This window comes from Camelus bactrianus, chromosome 11 (assembly GCF_048773025.1).
Source record: "Camelus bactrianus isolate YW-2024 breed Bactrian camel chromosome 11, ASM4877302v1, whole genome shotgun sequence".
NCBI classification, from domain to species: Eukaryota; Metazoa; Chordata; class Mammalia; order Artiodactyla; family Camelidae; genus Camelus; species Camelus bactrianus.
This window is the reverse complement of record NC_133549.1, coordinates 13,216,762-13,236,285: the sequence shown is the minus strand read 5'-3', so window position 1 is coordinate 13,236,285 and position 19,524 is coordinate 13,216,762. Positions and strand designations below refer to the sequence as shown.

General features: G+C 49.5%; 1 protein-coding gene across 2 annotated transcripts in view; it reads left to right on the top strand.

Moving 5' to 3' along the window:
• NID1 (nidogen 1) overlaps positions 1-19,524 on the top strand; it is a 79,652-nt gene that overhangs the window by 41,411 nt on the left and 18,717 nt on the right. For both annotated transcript variants that reach the window (XM_074373257.1, XM_074373256.1), the window contains exons 10-12: positions 3,741-3,866; positions 7,677-7,826; positions 8,818-8,940. In XM_074373257.1, the coding sequence (XP_074229358.1) occupies positions 3,741-3,866; positions 7,677-7,826; positions 8,818-8,940 (399 nt within the window). The remainder of the gene's footprint in view (positions 1-3,740; positions 3,867-7,676; positions 7,827-8,817; positions 8,941-19,524) is intronic.

Here is a 19,524-nt window from a genome sequence, read left to right as displayed (position 1 = left end):
CGGGGGCGTGAGGATCTGGTGAGCCCAGCAAGCTTGGAATTTGGGAGCGATGCCTTGGGTCTGGAATCCAGGGCCGGCACTTAATGACGGATTGAGTGTGCTGAGTTAACGCGAAGCGGAGCAGATCCTGCTGCATTCGCGTCAGGGTGAGACTGGATGTAAGGTGCTCATTGGAACATCCAGAATAATGCAGAGCAGGGACTGGGCTTGCGGGAACCGGTTGTGCAGTTGTTCAGCCAGCCTGCTGCTCACTTTGCACACGTGCTGGAATTCGGTCTGAGACTGGCCCTCCTTGGAACATACCACCAGGCAGGGGACCAGTTCCTACTCACCTCTGATCATCAGACGTCCCTAGTATTTCCCCAAAGAGCCCATCAGTCTTGAGTGGCTGCATGCATACTGCGTGCGTGTGAGCAGAGCCCTCCTGGGCCGTGGAGATGGTGCCTGACACCGCATGGGGCTGGGGCTCCCGTGCTTCTCCAGCGGAAGCATCCACCGCTTCAGTCTTTCTGGAGCCTCGTTTCAGCTTCGTAAGCCAACTGGACATCAGTCAGATGTGGCGCTTCCCCAGCCCGCAGAAACCGAACCTCTCGGGCTGGTCCCACTGCCGGAGCCTGAGCTGGTAGTGGGAGCGCTTGCTTCACTTCCCAAGGCACAGCCAGCCGAGCTCCGTGCGTGTCATCGTTGCTATCGTGGAAAACGCTCCGGTGTCCCCGCCCAGGAAGACAGGTGTTGGTGTGCACTTGCTTCTGTCCCAGCGTTCGTCCTCATTCCGGCAGATTTGCACCCTGGAATGTGAGTCTGTTCCCGGTCCGGCTGCTTTTTGTTCTGGGTCACGAGAATCACCCTCGGAGCGCTAATGCATTGAGACACGAGGCTGTTGATAGGAAATTGCATTAAGCAGATCATTTCACATATTATTTTGACCAGGAAAGTGCCTCAGAAGAGGTTGAGGGTGAGCCTTTGTAATGCGGTGTGTGTCGCGTTGATATAATGACAGGCGACACCCGAAACAAGGCTGGTGTTGGTTAGACCCTGCAGGGTGACCCACCAAGGTAATTTGGGGAAGATCTCTGGTTGAATCACAGAACTCTGGTGTCTGGCAGAGTGGCTCCCATATATTTCTCAGTTGGGAGTAAAAGATGGTTTTGGGCCATCTCTCATTGAGTCATTTTGAGAACACACAAGACATTTAACGAATCAATCATGAGACTCTTCTGCGAGAGCCTGTTGTTTATGAAAAGGAGAAATTACGGAAAAGAGTTGTGGAAAGTATGTGAAAAGTAGCTGCTCTGAAAGACAGGTCAAAAAGGAAGCAGTCATTGCAAGAAAAATCCACAGCTTTCCTGTGGGGTGAGAGAGTGATTTATTCGTGAACGGAAATCTCTCCCCAGAGAAGAGGGCGACTGGATATTGAATAATGAGACCAATGGTCTCCAAGCAGATCTTGTGATATTTTACGAGGAACAGTTACCACTAATGTTTCTACTGAAGACTGGATTAGAGTCCCAGCCTCAGTTTACAGAAGGGAGGGTTTCAACTGGGCATTAGGAAGAATTTCCAAACTGTAAGGATTGGGAGATGTTAGCGGGGAAGTTGCTAGGGTTTTGCTCTAACGAAAAGGTGTGGCCCCGCTTGGATAACCTGTGTAGACTTGCGTGGAGGGAGGGGTGGTCCCGGGGGCCCACTCCCACCCTCATCCCACAGGCCACCAGATCCTATTTGCACGGTTCCCCAGGTAGGGTGGGCAGCACAGCATCCTCCCCAATCACCTAAGGAGCTTCCTTGAAACACACAGGTTCCCTCTCCTCAGACCTTCCGGGGGTTAGTGACTCTTGGAGAACCTCCGCTGTGCTTTCGCTCTGTGCCGTTGGGCCTTGGCAGTGGAGGCTAAGCTGTGGAGCCCGCAGCCTGCACAGCGCGTCCAGACATCCGTGCCCGGAGTGTCCTGGGAGGGCCGTGGTGCTGGGACAGGGAGGCCGGCATTGTCTTTGTCTCCCACGTCGTTGCAGCAGCAGCTGGTGGATGGAGCTGCAAACACTCGCTGAATCTCCCTCCACCCCAGTCCCAGCTCTGGCTCATTTAGAGGCCGCCTTGGGAGGGGCTTTGTGCCGTGACCTTCCAGCTGTGCCTGGAGCGGCCCTCCTGTCTGAGCTCTGGGGTCTTAAACATGTCACAAAAACATACCAGGCAGGAGTGTTTTAGGAAGCTGAATGCTGTCAGGTTTGGGTTTTTGTCTGAGCATCGGTGAAGCTGTGGGGCTGATGTGCTGTGAGTGCTTGTCTTGTGCAAAGTTGTCCAGTAAGCCAGCCTGGCCTTTGGTCTCAGCCATGAAGGGACTGGCTAACACTGGCCATTGGAGGTGGATAAGGCATCGAGGAAGGGGAGTGGAGATGGGGAGAGCACTGTGTGGTCTCAGCCATTATGAAATCTTCCTCGCACGCGTCTCCAAGAGTTCTAGGAAGGCCAGAAGTGACTGTGTGTATATACGCTCGGAGAATGAGGTGGATGCACCAGGACCATGTGTGACTGTATTTATTTCAATCCATCAGTGGACCAAGGTAGTGACAAGGTAGCTCTGTCTCTCATCTGGCCCAACCAGCCTTACTGGAATGGCAGCCACAGACTGGTGTCCAGTGCCAGTGGCCATCTGAGGGCCATGTTCCTAGACTCAGCCAGATCCATCCCTGTGGCTGGTGGATTCGGATGAGCCCCTAAGAATGATAATAATAGTTACACTTCTTGAGCTTGCTGGGTGCCCCTCTGGTTTACCTCCATCTTGTGCAATCTTCAGAAGAAACCCCAAGACGAGTCCTGGCATGCTTGTCTACCAACAGGGAAGCTGAGGCTGGGTAGTTAGGCAGCTTATCTGAGACCACACCCAGGCTGGTGACCAAAGGAGGCGGATATGGGCCCAGCTCCATCCAGCTGCAGGCACCCGTCTCTTTGTTGCAATCACACGATGGCTACAGTGTGGTCACGTGGGAGGGCATCACTCCCCATCCTACGGGCTTTGGGTTCTTTCAGTGTGTTAAGCTCTAGATAACAATTTGGAAAGTCACAAGTTGACTTTACACTGTCCAACTTTTTTTGTAACTGTCACTGGAGGAAGGGAACGTTTTTGAACAGTAGCATATCTAGCGATGCTCTGTGGTTTAGGAACCTGATTCAGAGTCTGAATACTTGTCTGCATGTCTTTCCATTTGCCCATCTGCTGTCAGTGGGCCCCAGGCTCATCGACTGCCTCCAGGAGAGGTGGGGGAAGCACAGGTTTACAGAGGAGGGGGGTCTTGGAATCAGTCTCTCAAGTTATGCACAGAGCTTGTAGTAATGAAAAAAGTGCATGAGAAAGAATATGTATGTGTATATATATGTGTATAAGTGAGTCACTCTGCTGCACACGAGAAACTAGCACAACATTGTAAATCAACTAGACTTCAGTTTTCTTTAAAGGGGAAAAAAGGGGGGGTAAGTGGGTACAGCTCAGTGGTAGAGCACATGCTTAGCAAGCACAAGGTCCTGGGTTCAATCCCCAGTCCCTCCATTAGAAAAAAGAAAAGAAAAGAGAAACATTTTAAAAATGGGAAAAAAAAACCCTTATTTAATGCTGCTTTTAGAATATAAAAAAATGTGTTTTAAAATGGATCCATCTGCAGGCCAGAATACTTTACACTTTATTGCGTTTTGTGATGTTTGAAGAGATGTTTTTAAGTCTGCCTTTTGTACGCAATCTGCCGTAGATATCGATGAGTGTTCGGAACAGCCGTCGGCGTGTGGGAGCCACGCCATCTGCAACAACCACCCGGGGACCTTCCGCTGCGAGTGCGCGGAGGGCTTCCGGTTTTCAGAGGAGGGAGCGTGTGTGGGTGAGTGCTGTCGGTGACTTTCCAAACCATCATTCACGTGCTGCAGGTCGGCGGCTGGGTGGGGGGTGTGGCCCCCGGGGGTCCTCCGAGCTGAGGTGGAAGCTTCCCGGTTCTGTCGCTGGGGAGGGCAGTTCACAAAGCTGAATCAGACTGGAGGGTCCCACGTACAGGGAACAAGCAATGTGACTGTCTGCACGTGTCACGCCCCGCCCTCGCCTGTTACCAACTTTGGCCTTACTGTGCCTCATCTTACACAACTTTTACTTCTCGTGATTCTTTTAACAGCTATTAAAACACTTAGACTTGTTTCTCCTGGAATGTGGTGGCCAAGGGCCACCCCTTGGGTGGAGGGGACGCCTTCTAGGGGCTTGTGGCCTTACTGCCAGAGCATCCGGGCCCATCAAAGTGCGTAAGTTAAGGCCACGAGTTAGGCTAATGATGCGTTAGGCTGGTGATGATTCTGGTGATGATTGTTGAAATCGTCCCACTTTTCCCGCCTGCTGCCCTTTGACCTGTGGTGTCCAAGAGCCTGAAGATCAGAGACTTGTGGAGATTTCCAGTCTGGAGGGCAGCTCGCTGACGGGGCCATCTGAACTCAATATCTCTTCCCAATTTAAAACAGATTCCTCTCTTGCCGCCTCAGTGCACATCCCCCGGCCCCTCCTTGCTGTTTATCAGCCCTAAGCATGCTTTCTGTCCGCTCTGTCTTGGAACTCAGATGAGGCCGCCGGGTCCCAGGGTGAGGTGGTGTCCTCGGGGCGGGAGGGAACAGGCCGTTCTCATGTTTTGAGTCCGACCCAAACATCTGTGAAGTTAGAGACGCCAGTCCCCTTTGCACAGAGCTGTGATTTCAACTCTGCTAAAGTTCCTTATTTTTTATTTTTTTAATTTTTTTGAACTGAGACCAATAATTGTGAATCTGCCCTGACTTCCTTCTCAGCTTTTGGAGATGAAGGAGATTCGAAGGTCTATTTTTCATGGCAGCACCATTTACATTTTGGCTCAACTGGGGCAGTGGGCCCTCTACCCAGTGGGTGGGGAAGTGGACAGTCCTGGGACAGACGTGTGTGGGGCCTGGTCTTCTGTGTTTCTGCCTCCAGCCGTTCCTGGTGTCCGCGCTCACTGGAGGGGTCGAGTGGCCGGTGCAAGTCAGGTGGGGTGCAGATGTCCACTCCCGGGTGTTTGGTTTTGAGGGAGACGCTTCACCCCTCCGAGCCTCGGTTCCTCACCTGTAAAATGAGGTGATCAGACTGTAGCATGGGCTCAGTGCGTCCCGTGGAGACCTCGGAGCTGACTCGGGGGCCGCCGGTCAGGGCACGGGGAAGCTGGGCGTGGACTCTGCCATTCTTCTATGTGTCCCATTCTGAGTACAGGTTTATTCTGTTTGAATAATGGCTCCCATGGCTCAGAAACAAGTGTGAAAACCACAGACGCAGCAAGGAAACTGTGGGGCAGGGGAGGGTATAGCTCAGTGATAGAGCGTGTGTTTAACACGCACAAGGTCTGGGGTTCAATCCCCGGTACCTCCATTAAATAAATAAGCCAGTCCCCCCCAAACAAAACCCTAAAAATAAATAAATTAAAAAAAAATTTTAAAACCTGTGGTTACCAGGGAGTAAGTAAATAAAAACCTAATTACCTTGCCCCTCAAGAAATTTTTTTTGAATTCTAAAAAAAAAAAGAAGAAATGAAGGAATCAGAAAGTGAAACCCCAACTTACCATTTACCTGTAATAGTGATGACTTTTTAATTCCCGTTTTAAGCCCGATGTTCCCTCCTTTCCAGAATTTACCCCTCCCCCCCCCACGCCCGAGTTAACAGCAGGGTGACAATTGTGGGGAGACGAACGGCCACCCTGCGGGGTTAGGAGCCTTTGGGGGAAGAATGGCTGGGTGTGCCGGGGGCCCCTATTGTGTGAATTAGTGAAAAGTTCTCCTGCACGTGTCTGGGACAGCTTCTCGCTTGTCGTGATGGGCCAGGGACCGTCCTGGTTTTAAAATGACTCCTCTTTGAATGAACATAATCTGTAAGACCATCTAAAACCTCTGTGTGTCTTACCTAAAGGAAAACATGCTGTAAAAAATTAAATTATAAACTGCCGTTTTTTAGCAAGGATTTGAGGATTATCGAAACGTGTATGTGAAGGTGATGACTGGGCAGAGGACATCGGGACCCGCCCATCCTGTCATAAGATCCTCTCCTGTTAACAATGGCGAGGGGAGAGGGCGGAGTGACACTGGAGCAAACCCGACTTGTAAAATGATCGCTTACGCGCGAAGAATGACGTCAGTGTTTGATGTCAGAGGAGTGAGACTCCTTTCCTGGCTGATCTGTCTGAGTCTATTTTTCCTGCCTTTTTTGGGTCCCAATCCTCCGAGAATGTCCCTTTCACGCTTTGCGAGCTGGAGGAGTCGGGGAAGGGGTACCCCGGAGAAAAGACCATTAGAAATGATGGGAGGGGAGGGAAGAGAGAACACAGAGGGTGTCCATAGATGGGTTCAGTGTAATCTGCGTTACTGTGTTCTGGACAAAAATTTGGATTGCTTGTAGCAACTTAAAATCCAGCAACACTCTGGCCCCCAAGGCTTGGTTTGATGGCCCCTGTCCCACGGGAGTGAGCCAGCAATCCCGACTTCAGGGGTCTAGGTTGATGAGGGCGCAGGCTGGGCCTCCGTCCACCAATCCGGTACTTGGCTAACGTCTCCTGGGCACAGACCTTCGAAGGGCGTCCTTTTCTTTACGGGTCCCTTGGCAGTGCTTGGAGCTCCCAAAGCACCTGAGGCAGGACAAACTGGACTCAATCTTGGGAAGGCTTGTGGCAGAGAAGGACGAGGAGTCCTCCCGTATCTGGGATAACCCAGATGCGGAGGGGCTTCCTGGAGGGAGGGAGGGGTTCTGTTCTGACGTTGCCAGGACCGGGGCCCTGTCCTGGGTCTTGGAGCTTAAAAACCAGAAGCTAGATGGTGTCTGACAAACTAAAGGACTTGGACCAGTCGTTGGAAATCGCCCCCTAGACCTCAGCCTTCGACAGGTGTGATTGTCTCACCTGTGTGTCACAACTCACTCTGTGAGTTCTGGCATCAGGGCCCTTTGAAAACTCATAGCCCCGTCTACTGGGCCTCCCTGTGCTTGGGATGCTGGGAGTGGTTCCTCCTTTTCGGGGGAAGATCGGGAGGCTCCGAGTAGTTATGTGATTGACCAAAGCCACGTGGTGGCCTCATCTGTACCTGGTAGAAGCCCAGAGCTGCCCACCCCAGGAGCCCCCGGCCATCCTACCGCCCTGTCTCCTCCCCTCCCTGAGAATGTGTGCTTCTACCCCCTTGGGGGAAGTGGGTGGCTTTGACTTTGGCATTTGTAGCGAGTGTTCCACCTGCCTGGTGGCCCGGGGTCAAGGACACCGTGCGGGAGTCTCAGATCCTCAGCCCCCAATGCTCCATCACAGTTGCCACGGGAGGCAGGTCCACCTCCACGTCCGTATGAAGGGAAGGTTCGGTTCCGGGGGCCCGGTTGGAGAGTGGACAGAGCCCCGGGCTGAAGCTGAGGCCGAAGGCCAGCCTGAACGTCCACTGCGGTGTCAGTCCGCGGAGACCAGTCAGAGGCGGGATCGGGTGGGAGGAGACAGGAGGGGAGCCAGGGGTCCTAGCCCCGGGGGAGCAAGGGTGAGCCTGACAAGAAGCCTGGAGGTCTGGGGTCCAGGCAGGTCCACCTCAGTGAACTAAACTCAGTGGGTTAAAGTGGAGGGAGCTTGGAAGGGCCGTGGTACTGCTCAGGGCGTTCTTCAAACATCCTGTGTCACCCTTTTGTCTGAAGCCATCGCGGACCAGCGCCCCATCAACTACTGCGCATCTAACCTCCACGAATGCGACATCCCCCAGCGGGCCCAGTGCATCTACCTGGGGGGCTCCTCCTACACCTGCTCCTGCCTGCCCGGCTTCTCCGGGGACGGCCGAGCCTGCCAAGGTGCGTGGTGGCTCCGACTCTCTCCCTGTGTAACCTGGAAACCTCTCCTCTGTGGTACCTGTCAAATGCTCATCACTGAATTATTCCCTCAGCTCTGTTGGGTCACCAGGCTACACTTTGTATCTCTAGTAGTTTGAACTCTGCGTTTTCCTTTTGGGGGCTGTCCTCGCCGGGGAAGACCCTGATCCTCCCCGTGCCATTTTGTTCTGTGTGACTTGCTTATTCAGGCTCTATGTCAGACACCTGCTGCCTACCGGGAACTGGGGAGACGGCTTGTCTTTTCATGAAAGACAAACTGAAAGTCCAGCCTTTTATATAATAAGATATATACAGTCATTCACCTGGCCTGCTCTAACCCTGTGCTCTAGAAAAAAGTGAAGTCTCTGATTGGATAACTGACTCAGAGGCAGGGAGTGAATGATCCCACAGAATTCTCTCAGACCTGAGGTCCGTCCATCCTTGGCGGCCAGTGGGCTCTTAAAGATAAATTTAAGTGAGATCACTTGGAACACAGTTCTCCGGTCCCTTGGTTTGCAAACGTACTCAACGTTATACCGTAGAGTATTTCTGGAAAGTCCAAGCTTTCCTAAGAGATTATACTTTCTGAGACCGTTTGTCTTTGTTACTGAACATGTGAACTTTCTCTTGTCTCTGAGCTTTCTCCGTTGAGCTATTAGTGACCTGTCTCCAAGCTCGCAGACATTTTGAAGTTCTCGTATATGATGAGAAGGATCATTTTATGATAAAAAAAACCCTCTCGACTTTCCTTTTGCATGCTTGATTTTCATGAAAGCATTATCCTCAAAACGAAACATATGTGTAAATACACTAGCTAGAAGCGGAGGAGTTAGTGTTTTGATAAGGAATGTTTTGTGAGTTCCAAATCACTGTTCCCAGATCAGAAACTGGGTCCCCCAAAGCTGAGCAAGTGGCTTAAATTATTGTGTAAACTATGAATCTCAGAAGAAATCTCACTGTCCCTGTTTTGCAGATGTGGACGAATGCCAGCCTAGCCGATGTCACCCAGATGCCTTCTGCTACAACACTCCAGGCTCCTTCACGTGCCAGTGCAAACCGGGTTATCAGGGAGATGGCTTCCGCTGCACTCCTGGAGGTAAGGTGTCAGGGACATTTGGAGTTGGTGGGTCGTTGCCGTATCCATGAGGACTGAGCACATGGCCTGGGGAGAGGAAATGAGGTAGGGAAGTGGGAGGCTCTGTGGAGAGTTCAGGTGGGAGATGAGAGCCCAGCTGCAGTGTAGAGCAGTGCGGGTTGTACACTGCACAATTCCCAGGGGTACCACACATGCACCATAACTGTACTGGCAGCCTGGAGCCTGGTTATGCTTGTGACTTGAGCATGCAGTGCAGGATAAGAACTGATCTGCTTTGGGATTCTCTAGGGAAACAGAACTAATGGACGTGTGTGTGTGCATGCATGTTGTGTGCGTATATATTGAGAGAGAAATTTATTAGAAGGAATTGACTTACACAATTATAGAGGTTGGCAAGTCCCAAGATCCACAGTCAACCAGCTAGAAATCCAGGAATAGCCAGTGTTTCTGTTTGAGTCCAAAGGCAAGAGAAATCTTATGTTCCATTCACAGGTCATCAGGAAGGGAGATCTCTTCCTTACTTGTAAAGGGAAGGGTCAACCATTTGGTTCAAGTCTGGCCTTCAACTGATTGGATAAGGCCCACCCACCTAAGGGAGGGCAATCTGCTTTACTCAGTCTACAGAGTTAAAGGTTAATCTCATCTGAAACATCCTTACAGACACACCCAGAATACTGTTTGAGCAAACATCTAGGCATCCCGTGGCCCAGTCAAGCTGACAGATAAAATTAACCATCACAGATTCCTAAGAGTCACAGGGCATAGAGCTAGGGTCGGGGTGGAGGAGGTGGGGGGCCACCAGCTGTAGGAAGACGCAGGACGTAGGAAAACCTGACGACTCCTCAGAATTGCCTATATTACCTATTAGTCCTGGACTGTGCAGCTTGTAGAGTTGCTCACTGCCCTGAGACTCGAGTGGTGCCCCGTTAGATCATAAGGATAACGGTAGCCCTAGGTCAGTACCTGGACCAAGCCTGGAACTGAGGAGGCACTCTGCAGATGCTGTTAACGGAATACGTATAATTGGCTGCCATTCGTGTGCAGGTGCTCTACCTACGTGTTTCACGTAGTGTTCATCATCACCTTTAAAGTAGTACTGTTACCATTTCTGGTTACACAGAGGATGCTAAAGCTGAAAGAGAGAAAGGCACAGTCAGGGTCCCACAGGTAGTAAGTGCGAGAACTTAGACCCAAGCCCAGGTTTGTCTGATGGGCCCCAACCTGGGTGCAGTCCTCTAAACCACACGGCATTCTGTCATGCGGTTAAGAGTGTATTTGACGCCTCCGACTGGCCTTAGCCAGCTGTGTTGTTACTTATTTTCAATTGCTGCTGCTGCTGCTGTGGGCCAGATATATTTATGCCACTATCCGTGTCTCAGTAAGACATAAGTGGGAATTCCCACTTCATGACTTTTTAAAGCAATTGATAACTATTTCAGTGTCTGCCTCCTTTACTAGCCTTGAGTGCCTTGAAGATAGGGTGTTCACGCATTTTATTTTCGTGTCCCCAGTATCCAGTGGAGTCTGTGGCCTGCGGTGGGGCTCCCAGCTCTTGACGGTTATCAAGGAAATAAACCAGTTTCCACTCCTAGGGGCAGTGTTTAAAATTATTTATTTATTCCCACTCTGAGCAGGACTGGGCGTGACCAGTTTTTAGTATAATTGACCATCTAAAAAAGAGAAAAATAATCAGGTTAAGTTTAAATTTTGATAGACAATACCGCATATTGCTGGTCTGAGTTGTTTTCTTCTGCTTAAGAAGGGGGTCAGCCAACTATGACCTGCAGGTCACACCTGGCCCCCTGCCTGTTTTTGTAAATAAAGTTTTGCTGGAACACAGTCACGCTGTTTCGTTTCTGGATAGCCACAGCTGCTTTCCTTCTACAAAGGCAGAGGTCAGTATTTGTGACAGAGACCGTAAGGCCTGCAAAGCCTGAAATATTTACTAGCTGGCTCTTGACAGAAGTTTACTGGCCCCCAGCCTACATGAGCCCAGGCAGGGCCAACCTTTGGGTCCTGAAATTGTGGCTAAAAGCCTCAGCTCTGCCCAGGGATTCTGACAGGCAGCTTACGTAGACAAGAGTTCATGGCCATTTGAGTTAAGACCTTCCATCAACTATTAAAAATGACTCACAGGCTTCCTCCACATCTCCAGTTCAAAAAGAAGCAGATGTTTTTGTTTTCGTTTTTGTTTTTTCAACCTAACTCCTTGCCCCCTCTTCAAGGCTCTGTTGACTAAACAGAAACCAATCCAGACCGGTAGGCTCGGATCTGAAGACGGGACAAAGATAAAACCAGTACGAGCTACTTGCTAGGATTTGCTTTTGAGGTATCTCACCCTGTTTTCTTAAGAAATTCAACATCTAGGTATATGCTCGGGAGCAAATGCACACTAACAATATGCAAGAATATTCCCGAGTATTGTTTGTAGCAGAAAAAGATCAAAGTGACTGTCAACAGGAGGAATGGCTCGATGAGCTTGGGTACCATTCATAGGATGAAATAATAAACAGAAGTTACAATGAATACCTTTCAACAACACATTGGGGGAAAAAAACAGTTATAAATGGAGGCATGCAGTATGATCCTGTGTATATAAAATGTAACTCTGTATGAACATACACCTACATACGTATAAACAGATGTAGGAAAGCTATAAAGCACACTCATGGGAATGAGAAACAGAAACTTCAGGATAAAGATTACTTCTCTGGTGGGAGGGAGGGAGTTGGACCGCGCAAGGGCTGTATTTGTATTTCTAATGTTTTTTTTCAGCTGGAATACGAACACAGGTTTTCATCATATTTTTCTTAATTTTGTACGACTAAATACTTGAAACGTTAATTTTAAAAATGTAGTGTCATCTGGTGTCCTACTTCCAAACACAATGAAGTGCAGGGATGAGGGGGTCCGCATCTTGTGGTATCTACTCTATTCAGAGGGGACTAGTTTTGAAGGAAAAAAAAAACTAGCTTGGAGGGTGAGTCATTAGGGTCATGGCTGCTGCAGTGTCAGCCAGTGATGGGCAGGGCAGAAGCAGTGACGATTTGTCCCCTCTGTCCTTTGTCCAAACGCATGTATGGATTGTGAAACTGGCTCAGTGACTCGCTGTTACCATTTGCCTTTAAATGGAGTGGAGTGAAGTAGGAAACAGTAATCAAGAAAGCAGGGCAGGTAGAGTGTACGCAGGGAGAGTCAGTGCTGTTTCGTGAAATGCTGCTTGTTTATACGCTCGTCCACGTGCATGGCTGAACATGTGTGCATGTGTGTGTGTGTGTAAGTGTGTCCTGAGGTGCAGAGTGGGATGTATTTCTATGGGTCGTGGTCAGGAAGTTTGAAAGTTGCCATGTTAGTTACCTATGGTTGGGTAACAAATGATCCCCGAGGTTAGCAGCTTAAAACAATAAATATATATTGCCTCACAGTGTGTGGGGGGCAGGGATTCAGCAGCTTAGCTGGGTGGTCTGGGTTCAGGGTCTCCCAAGAGGCTGTGGTCAAGACCTTAGCCAGGCTGTGGTCTTCTCTGAGGCTCCGCTGGGGCTGAAGGACCCAGTGTGGTGGTTGGCAGGCCTCTGCTTCTCACGGATGTCGGACGGAGGACCTCAGTTGCTCATCGCATGGGTCCTTCCACCGGGCTGTCTGAGTGTCTTCAAGACCGGGCAGCTCCCTCCAGAGCAAGCGGGGGGGGGGGGGGGAACCCAAGCTGGGAGCTGCAGTCTTTTGTCGCCTAACCTTGGAAGTGACAGTGCTGTCACTTCTGCCCATTAGTCACAGGCCAACCCTGTTACCGCGTGAAAGGGAACAACACAAGCGTAGGGGTCCCAGGAGGCGGCAGACTGGCTACCACAGCCACGGACCTTGCCTGGCCGCGTCTGGGGAAATGTAACTGGGGAGAGGTCTGGAATGTAGGAGAGCCTAGTAGAGGCTCAAAGAGGAGTGTGGAGAGTCCTGGGCTAGAGAGGTAAAGACTGGTCCTTCAGGACGAGTACCAAGCCGCAGGATGTCTGTCCACTCCTCTTTCTTTTTTGTTTTTCAGTGGAGGGACTGGGGATTGAACCCGGGACCTCATGCATGCTAAGCATGTGCTCTAGCACTGAGCTATTTCCTTCCTCGCCCCCTCCCTTTTAAGTAAATTTTAAAGAAAATTTATCTGGGAGTGTTTTTATTTTTTAATTATTTATTTGTTTTTATTTAGTTAATGGAGGTACTGGGGATTGAACCCAGGACCTTGTGCATGCTAAGCATGCACTCTGCCACTGAACTATTTCCTTCTCCCCTCTTTTTTGGTTAATTTTTTAAAAAATTTATCAAGGAGTGGTTTGGTTTTTTTTTTTTAATTTTTAATTTTAATGGAGGGACTGGGGATTGAACCCGGGACCTCATGCATGCTAAGCACACACTCTAGCACTGAGCTCTTCGCTCCCCCACTTCTCTTCTCCCCACTTGGCACCAGGCGCACCTAACTGCATCCTGCCTCCAGGTCCCCACCACCCATCTTTAGAGAGAAAGGTAATGAAAGAGTTCAGAAAGTAGGGCTGCAAGGAAAGGTGAAATCATCTAGTCTAACATGGCGTGAAAGAAGGGAAACTTGGACAGTTCAACGTGCACTTTTTGTTTGCTGTGAGTCTACTGTTCATGTGACAGTTTGTCTCAAACAAACCCGCTGTTAGAAGACTTGAATTTCCCAGTGAGAGCTGGAAAGGGCCCTAGAAATTTTGTAATTCATCTCCTTTATTTTGTAAATAAGGAACAGGAGGCCTGAATCATGTCTTAGTTTACAGAAAGGGTTTCTGGAACCCTCTATGTAAAAGAATTTCCTAAAGCAATTTTTCTCAAAATTGAGTAAGACCCTTCTTTGAAAGAAAAACATTTTTAAGACCTCCAGGGTTGGCTTCGGTTATTTTTATGATGAATAAATCTAGGTATCAACTTCTTTTATAATCATGAAAGCAAAACACATTTACAAATTAAATACCAACAAAGTTACAAATCATAAATTTCCAACGAACATCAATTGAATGTGCCAGATTATTGTTTGTCTGAGATGAAAGTGTTCATCCGGGGTGGTTATTCTTTCCGTCTCTACTGGAAAATTCCAGTCAGCCTGCAGACACGATGTTTGTCATCTGAAAGACAAAAATGAGGACTTCCCTTGACCGGACACCCCCCTCCCGCTGCCGTCCCACTGCTCCGCGCTTTTATACTGTAATTCCTCAGCAAGGTTGCCTGGAGTTGCCTCCGCTTCCTCTCCTCCCGTTCTCTCCTGTTTTCTACCTTTTTATTGTAAAATAAAACATAGCTACAGAAAATCAACAAGAACAGAGGTACAAACTCCCTTGCAAGTACCACCCGGGTCAAGACTAGACCCTCACCTGCAGCCCAGAAACCCTCCCAGCGGCTCTGTCCCCGTCGGAGCCTCCTCCTCCTCCTCCCCCCACCCCCAGAGCCACCACCAACTTCACTTTTACAGTAACCACTTCCCTGCATTTCTCTCCAGTTTTATCACACGTGAGCTTCCCTAGACACTGTCATTCAGAGTTGCCTGCTTTGCTGTCTGTAGTTCCCTCTTCCATCCCTTTCCTTCCCTTGAAGTTTATTTACTGAGGAACCCAAGGCTTTTGAACTGTGGGTCCTCCCACAGTCTGGAGTTTGCTGACGGTGCCCTCGTGGTGCTGTTCCACATGCTCGTCCGTCCTCCATATCGTCCGCAGACTGGCAGCTGGGGCCAGGGGCTCGATCAGGCTCAGGTCAGCCCCTTTGGCACCGCAGCAGGTGATGGTTTTACGTTCCATCAGAAGCACGGAAGGTCAGCTTGTCTCGCTCCTTGTGGTGGTCGCGGCCATGAGTGATTGTGGCCTGGGTACATTAATTTCCAGGGAGGAGCAGACGGTGAGAAGCTAGTTCCTTCACTTCTTTCTCAGTTGTTAGTTGGAGTTGATGCTGGTTGCTTCGGTCTGTTAACGTCTAGTGGGTGCAAAATGGTGATAGTCTAGTTCTATCACCATAGGTTTCTTTTTTTCATTTATTAGTTGGAATACTTAAAAAAAAAAAAAAGCGTCTCCTTGTCTGCCCTTTGGTTGCCCAGTGGTGCATTTTGTAAAGGAAAGGCGGGATAAATGCTTGGATCGTTCCCTTTTTCACTAGTTGACAAGGTAACTGATTGATTCTTTATCAGCCACTGATGTTTTCTAATTCATTGTTAGTTTTTTAATATCAATATAAACTCATGGGTATCAACTGGTAGTAACCATTATTCTCACTGTGGCTCTGAGTCCCATCTTTGTTCCATGGGAACCTCTTGAAGTTGGTCCCTGGTCCTTTTGACATGATTCTAGTACGGTCGTCCCTCAGTATCCATGGCAAACTGGTTCCAGGGCCCCTGAAGATACCCAAATCTGAGGATGCTGAAATTCCGTATATAAAATGGTGTAGCTCTGGCATATCACCTACGCACACCCTCCCATATTCCCTTAGTCATCTCTAAATTACTTACAATACCTACTCCAATGTAAATATTCTGTAAATAGTTTTAAATACAATGTAAATGCTATGTAAGTAGTTGTAAATACTATGTAAATTGTGTGGCAAACTCAAGTTTTGCCTTTGAGAACTTCCTGGAATTTTGTTACTAACATATTCGCTCCCTGGTGGTTGGAATCTGAGCACATGGAACCTGCAGCTACAGAGGGTCGGCTGTGGGGCTTGCTCTCTGGTGAGGCAAGGGTTTTAGATTCATGTATACTTCCTCCGAACTAGAACCCGCCTTTTCTCCATCATGCTCTGGTTTCTTTTACTGGGCAATGGTATTGCAGGACCACAAATAGGTACTTGGCATGCTCAGACAGAGTGAGGAATTCATGAATGCATAATGGCATTTCCCATTGGAAGTCATGACTACAGGATTTGCCCTTAATGTCATCTAGATTATACCCATCTCTCCTTTCTTCCACACTGAGAATCCTGGTTCTCAAGGGCGCAGAATTAGAATAGACCGCATGTCCCTGTTTACTTCCCTCCACATTCCACGCATAGCCTGAGGATACTAATACTCTGTACCACTGATGCAACTTCAGAGAACAAGTCAAATTTTTCGCATGTGCTGTCCACATCCATTCCTGTCTTTTTAGTTATGTCTGCATTGCCTGGGCTTGTGAGCAGTGCCTTCAATGTTCTCTGCCTGTCAACCCTCGCTTGATCTTAATTCACCCAGTAACTATACATCTATTGCTTGTTACCAGACTTTATGTCAATGGCTTTCTAGTCGCTTGGCTGTCAGGACCTTGTTCTCTAGTAAACTGCTCAGGAAGGGCTCATGGAAACAATATTCCTTGGTTCATTTTCTTTCCTTCACTGCCCCAAACAGTCTTCTGACTTAAAGCACGGCTGTCAAAAGTGTAAATGGTAATCAGGAGAGAATTTTCCCTTTTTTCCCAGATGCACAAAAGATTTTTTCTTTCTCTTCCATCGCTCGCTTCAAGCGTTCTGTAGTTTTACTGGAACATGATATGGTATTGGTTGCCCTGGGTCAGTATTCTTAGTTACGTGATCTGCTTTTTCAATTTGCTATTTCAAATTTTTTTTGATTTCAGGGAAATTTCCTAGGATTCTGGTTTTAGTATGTGTTCTCTTTCCTTCCTTTGGTTTGTTTTTTCAGGGCCTCTCATTTTGCATATTGAATGTTCTCTGCCCATCTCCAGTGTTTGTCCTGTTTGATTTCCTTTCTTTTTGTCTTTAAAAGTTTTCCTCACTTCCACCCTGTGTTTCTCTTAAAGCATCACTGGTTGCATTTATTAACTTTGTGTTCCCTCGATTTGAGTCTTCATTTCTGAAATACTCCTTTTAAAAAAAATTTCTACATCTTTCCTGAATTTTGTTGCCTCATTTCTGAGATTTCAAATTCAGATTCCTTTTGTTCTTTCCTGGTTTTGATCATTTTCTTTCTCTCTTTTCACTTAAGTTGAAATAGAAAATTACACTCTTGATCTGTTCTGTTAGCACGTCCCTGGGGCAAGCTTTCATTGCCCGTAGGGTTGTTACTTCACTTCTTACTGTCCTTTTCTATCTTAGCCTTAGAGTAAGTTTGTATTGGACTTGACCCCCATCCTTTTCTGTTGCTCATTTTTATGAGAGTGTTTGTTGCCCTGAACTTCCCAAAAGAAGCTTGGTTCAGATAGCTTTCCTAACCACGCAGAGTATCCTCTTCTGTTCTTCTGGTGACATGTTTAAAAAGTATTTCCGCTTGCGTGTAAGATCCCCTGGCTCTGCTTCCCCTCCCCCACTCAGCCATCTCCGCCTGCTTGGGTCTGACTGCATTCCCAGCACCTTCTCCCCGGTGGGGGTGAGATCTGCCAGCCCCTGTCGGCTTCACATTCTACCTGGGAGGAGGAAAATTCCTCCCAAGGTTCAGCTGCTGCTTTCTAATGGGACTGCTTCCTAGCTGGGTACCTGGTACTCTTTGGGGCTCTCCCGTCCCCAGAGCGGTTAGGTGCCCTGCTGCTCCCCTCTCCGCACAGACACTGATCCCCGGTGGTGGTGTGTCCTCACCTTCTTGTGTTTGGGGCTCACAGGACGACCTCGTCACCTCACTTCACTGTAAACGTTGCCCATGGATTTTGTGGTTACTCTGTAATTCGATCCTAAAACTAGGCTGTTATCTTCTTCCCAGAATCTCCCAGTCCCCCTTGAACTGCTGCCGTCAGCTTTGCCTGGCCACCCCACCCTGGAAGCGCTGCCATGAAAGTCAGCAGTGACCTTCACTTCATTAGCTCTCAGGCCCCCACTTTCTTAGTAGCGCTCAGTACAGTCAATCTCACCTTCTCGCCTGCAGCATTTTCTTCATGTGGTGTCCAGGGCGCCATACCTCTTAGTTTTCTCCATCACTTGGCTGGTCTTTGTTGCTGGTGGTTCGATGAACCTCCTTCAACGGATGAGGGTTTTGAGAAGCCACCTAACGTGTCCAAGGCTCCCGGCTCACGAGCGGCATAGCCGGGATCAAATTGCTCGGTATTCCGTGAGCATCTGTGATGTCCCTGCCACTGTGCTCGGCACATAAACGGTCATGTCTGCCCTCAGGAGGAGCTTGCACTCTAACTGGGCAGCGGAAGACACTTGACGCCATAGTGAGTCTGGGAGAGGTAACTCGCGGCTGGGAGTGGAGACCCAGGTGGGCTGCGGCGGTGAGGGGAGGCGTGAGAAGTGGGCTTGCACTCGGCCTTGGATGACGGGTAGGACTTGAACAGGAGGTGGGGAGGCAGGGTGAGGAGGAGATGTGGTTAAGCAGCTGGGGTGAGGTCGGGGTGCGGAGGCTGCCTGAAACCAGATCCCCAGAGGCTGGAGAACTTCCTACGGCCTTGAGGCCCGTGGCCCCTCTGACCACCTCGCGTGGCCTCATGTCCAAATCAGCAGTCCTTGCTGAGCCTTGCGGCCCCTCCATCCCTTCTTTTTTTTTTCAAAATCTCACCAAAACCCCAGGGAGCAAAGTGTCAACCACCCTCACCGATACCCTGACTTTTGGTTTCTGATCCACCTCCGTGCACAGGCTGAAAACCTCCCACCTTCAGTGGGTCAGTCAGGCTGCCGGGCACAGCCCCACGGCCCCTCGGTGCATAGTAGGGACCCTGCAGAATGATTGCCCTTGACCGTGGCACTGCCCTCTCTGCCCCCACAGCAGCCCGTCCAGACCCCTGCCCTGGTGTGCCCTGGTGGGGTCCTGGGAGTTCCCAGGACCCTCCTACCTAGCAGCGATCCCCACTGCCTGCAGGGCACTTGGCTCAGCCGAGGTTTCAGTAAATGCTTTTGATGCAAACACATACATGATTCAAGGGTCCGTGGGTTTCCTGATCTGAGAAACAACAATTTAAACGTGCACTGATAGGGTGTTGGGACAAGACGGATGCAGGGAGGGGCCCCAGGGGACAGAGCCAGTAAAACCCAGAGGTGCAGTGCCCCACGAGGAGAGGGCACACAGACTTCCTGCTGTTTCACGACCTTTGTGCCTCCCCTCCGCCTTTTGCCCTTTCCTGACTATTAGCTCATTTCCTCCTGCCCAGGCATTCTCCTTCCTTGCCAGTCCTGTGAGGACTGGGAGTCAACGCTGGGAAGGGACTTGAGCTCATAAGGAGAGAGATTTTTACCTCCAGCACCACCACCGCCACCACCACCACCATCGTCGTCATCGTCTCCGGTGGCAGTGGTCTTAGTAAACCCCTAGGAACATGAAAACAAAGACCGTATCCGATTGATACTGTTTCCTTTACCGGTGAATTCCCATTGTTGGAAATGTGGCCATCTTGGACTAACAACCGTCCATCTGTCAGCTAATGAGATGAGGCTACAAGCCAGAACGTCTCAAACCCAGCAGAGACCAGGCATCGTCACCACGGTGTTAGCGCATCCCCAGTGTGTGTGCGCAAAAGAGCCGCTGGGAGCCGGCGGCCCCCTGCGGAGGAGGGTGGGCTGCGCAGGAAGAGGTTGAATAAATGGCACCCCCCCGCCTCAAAATGAGTTTCTCCACCCCACTCTGTCTGTCAGAGGCTACAACAGTTAGCCTGTTTTATCTGAATTTGTACCTAGAAAGAAGTTTAA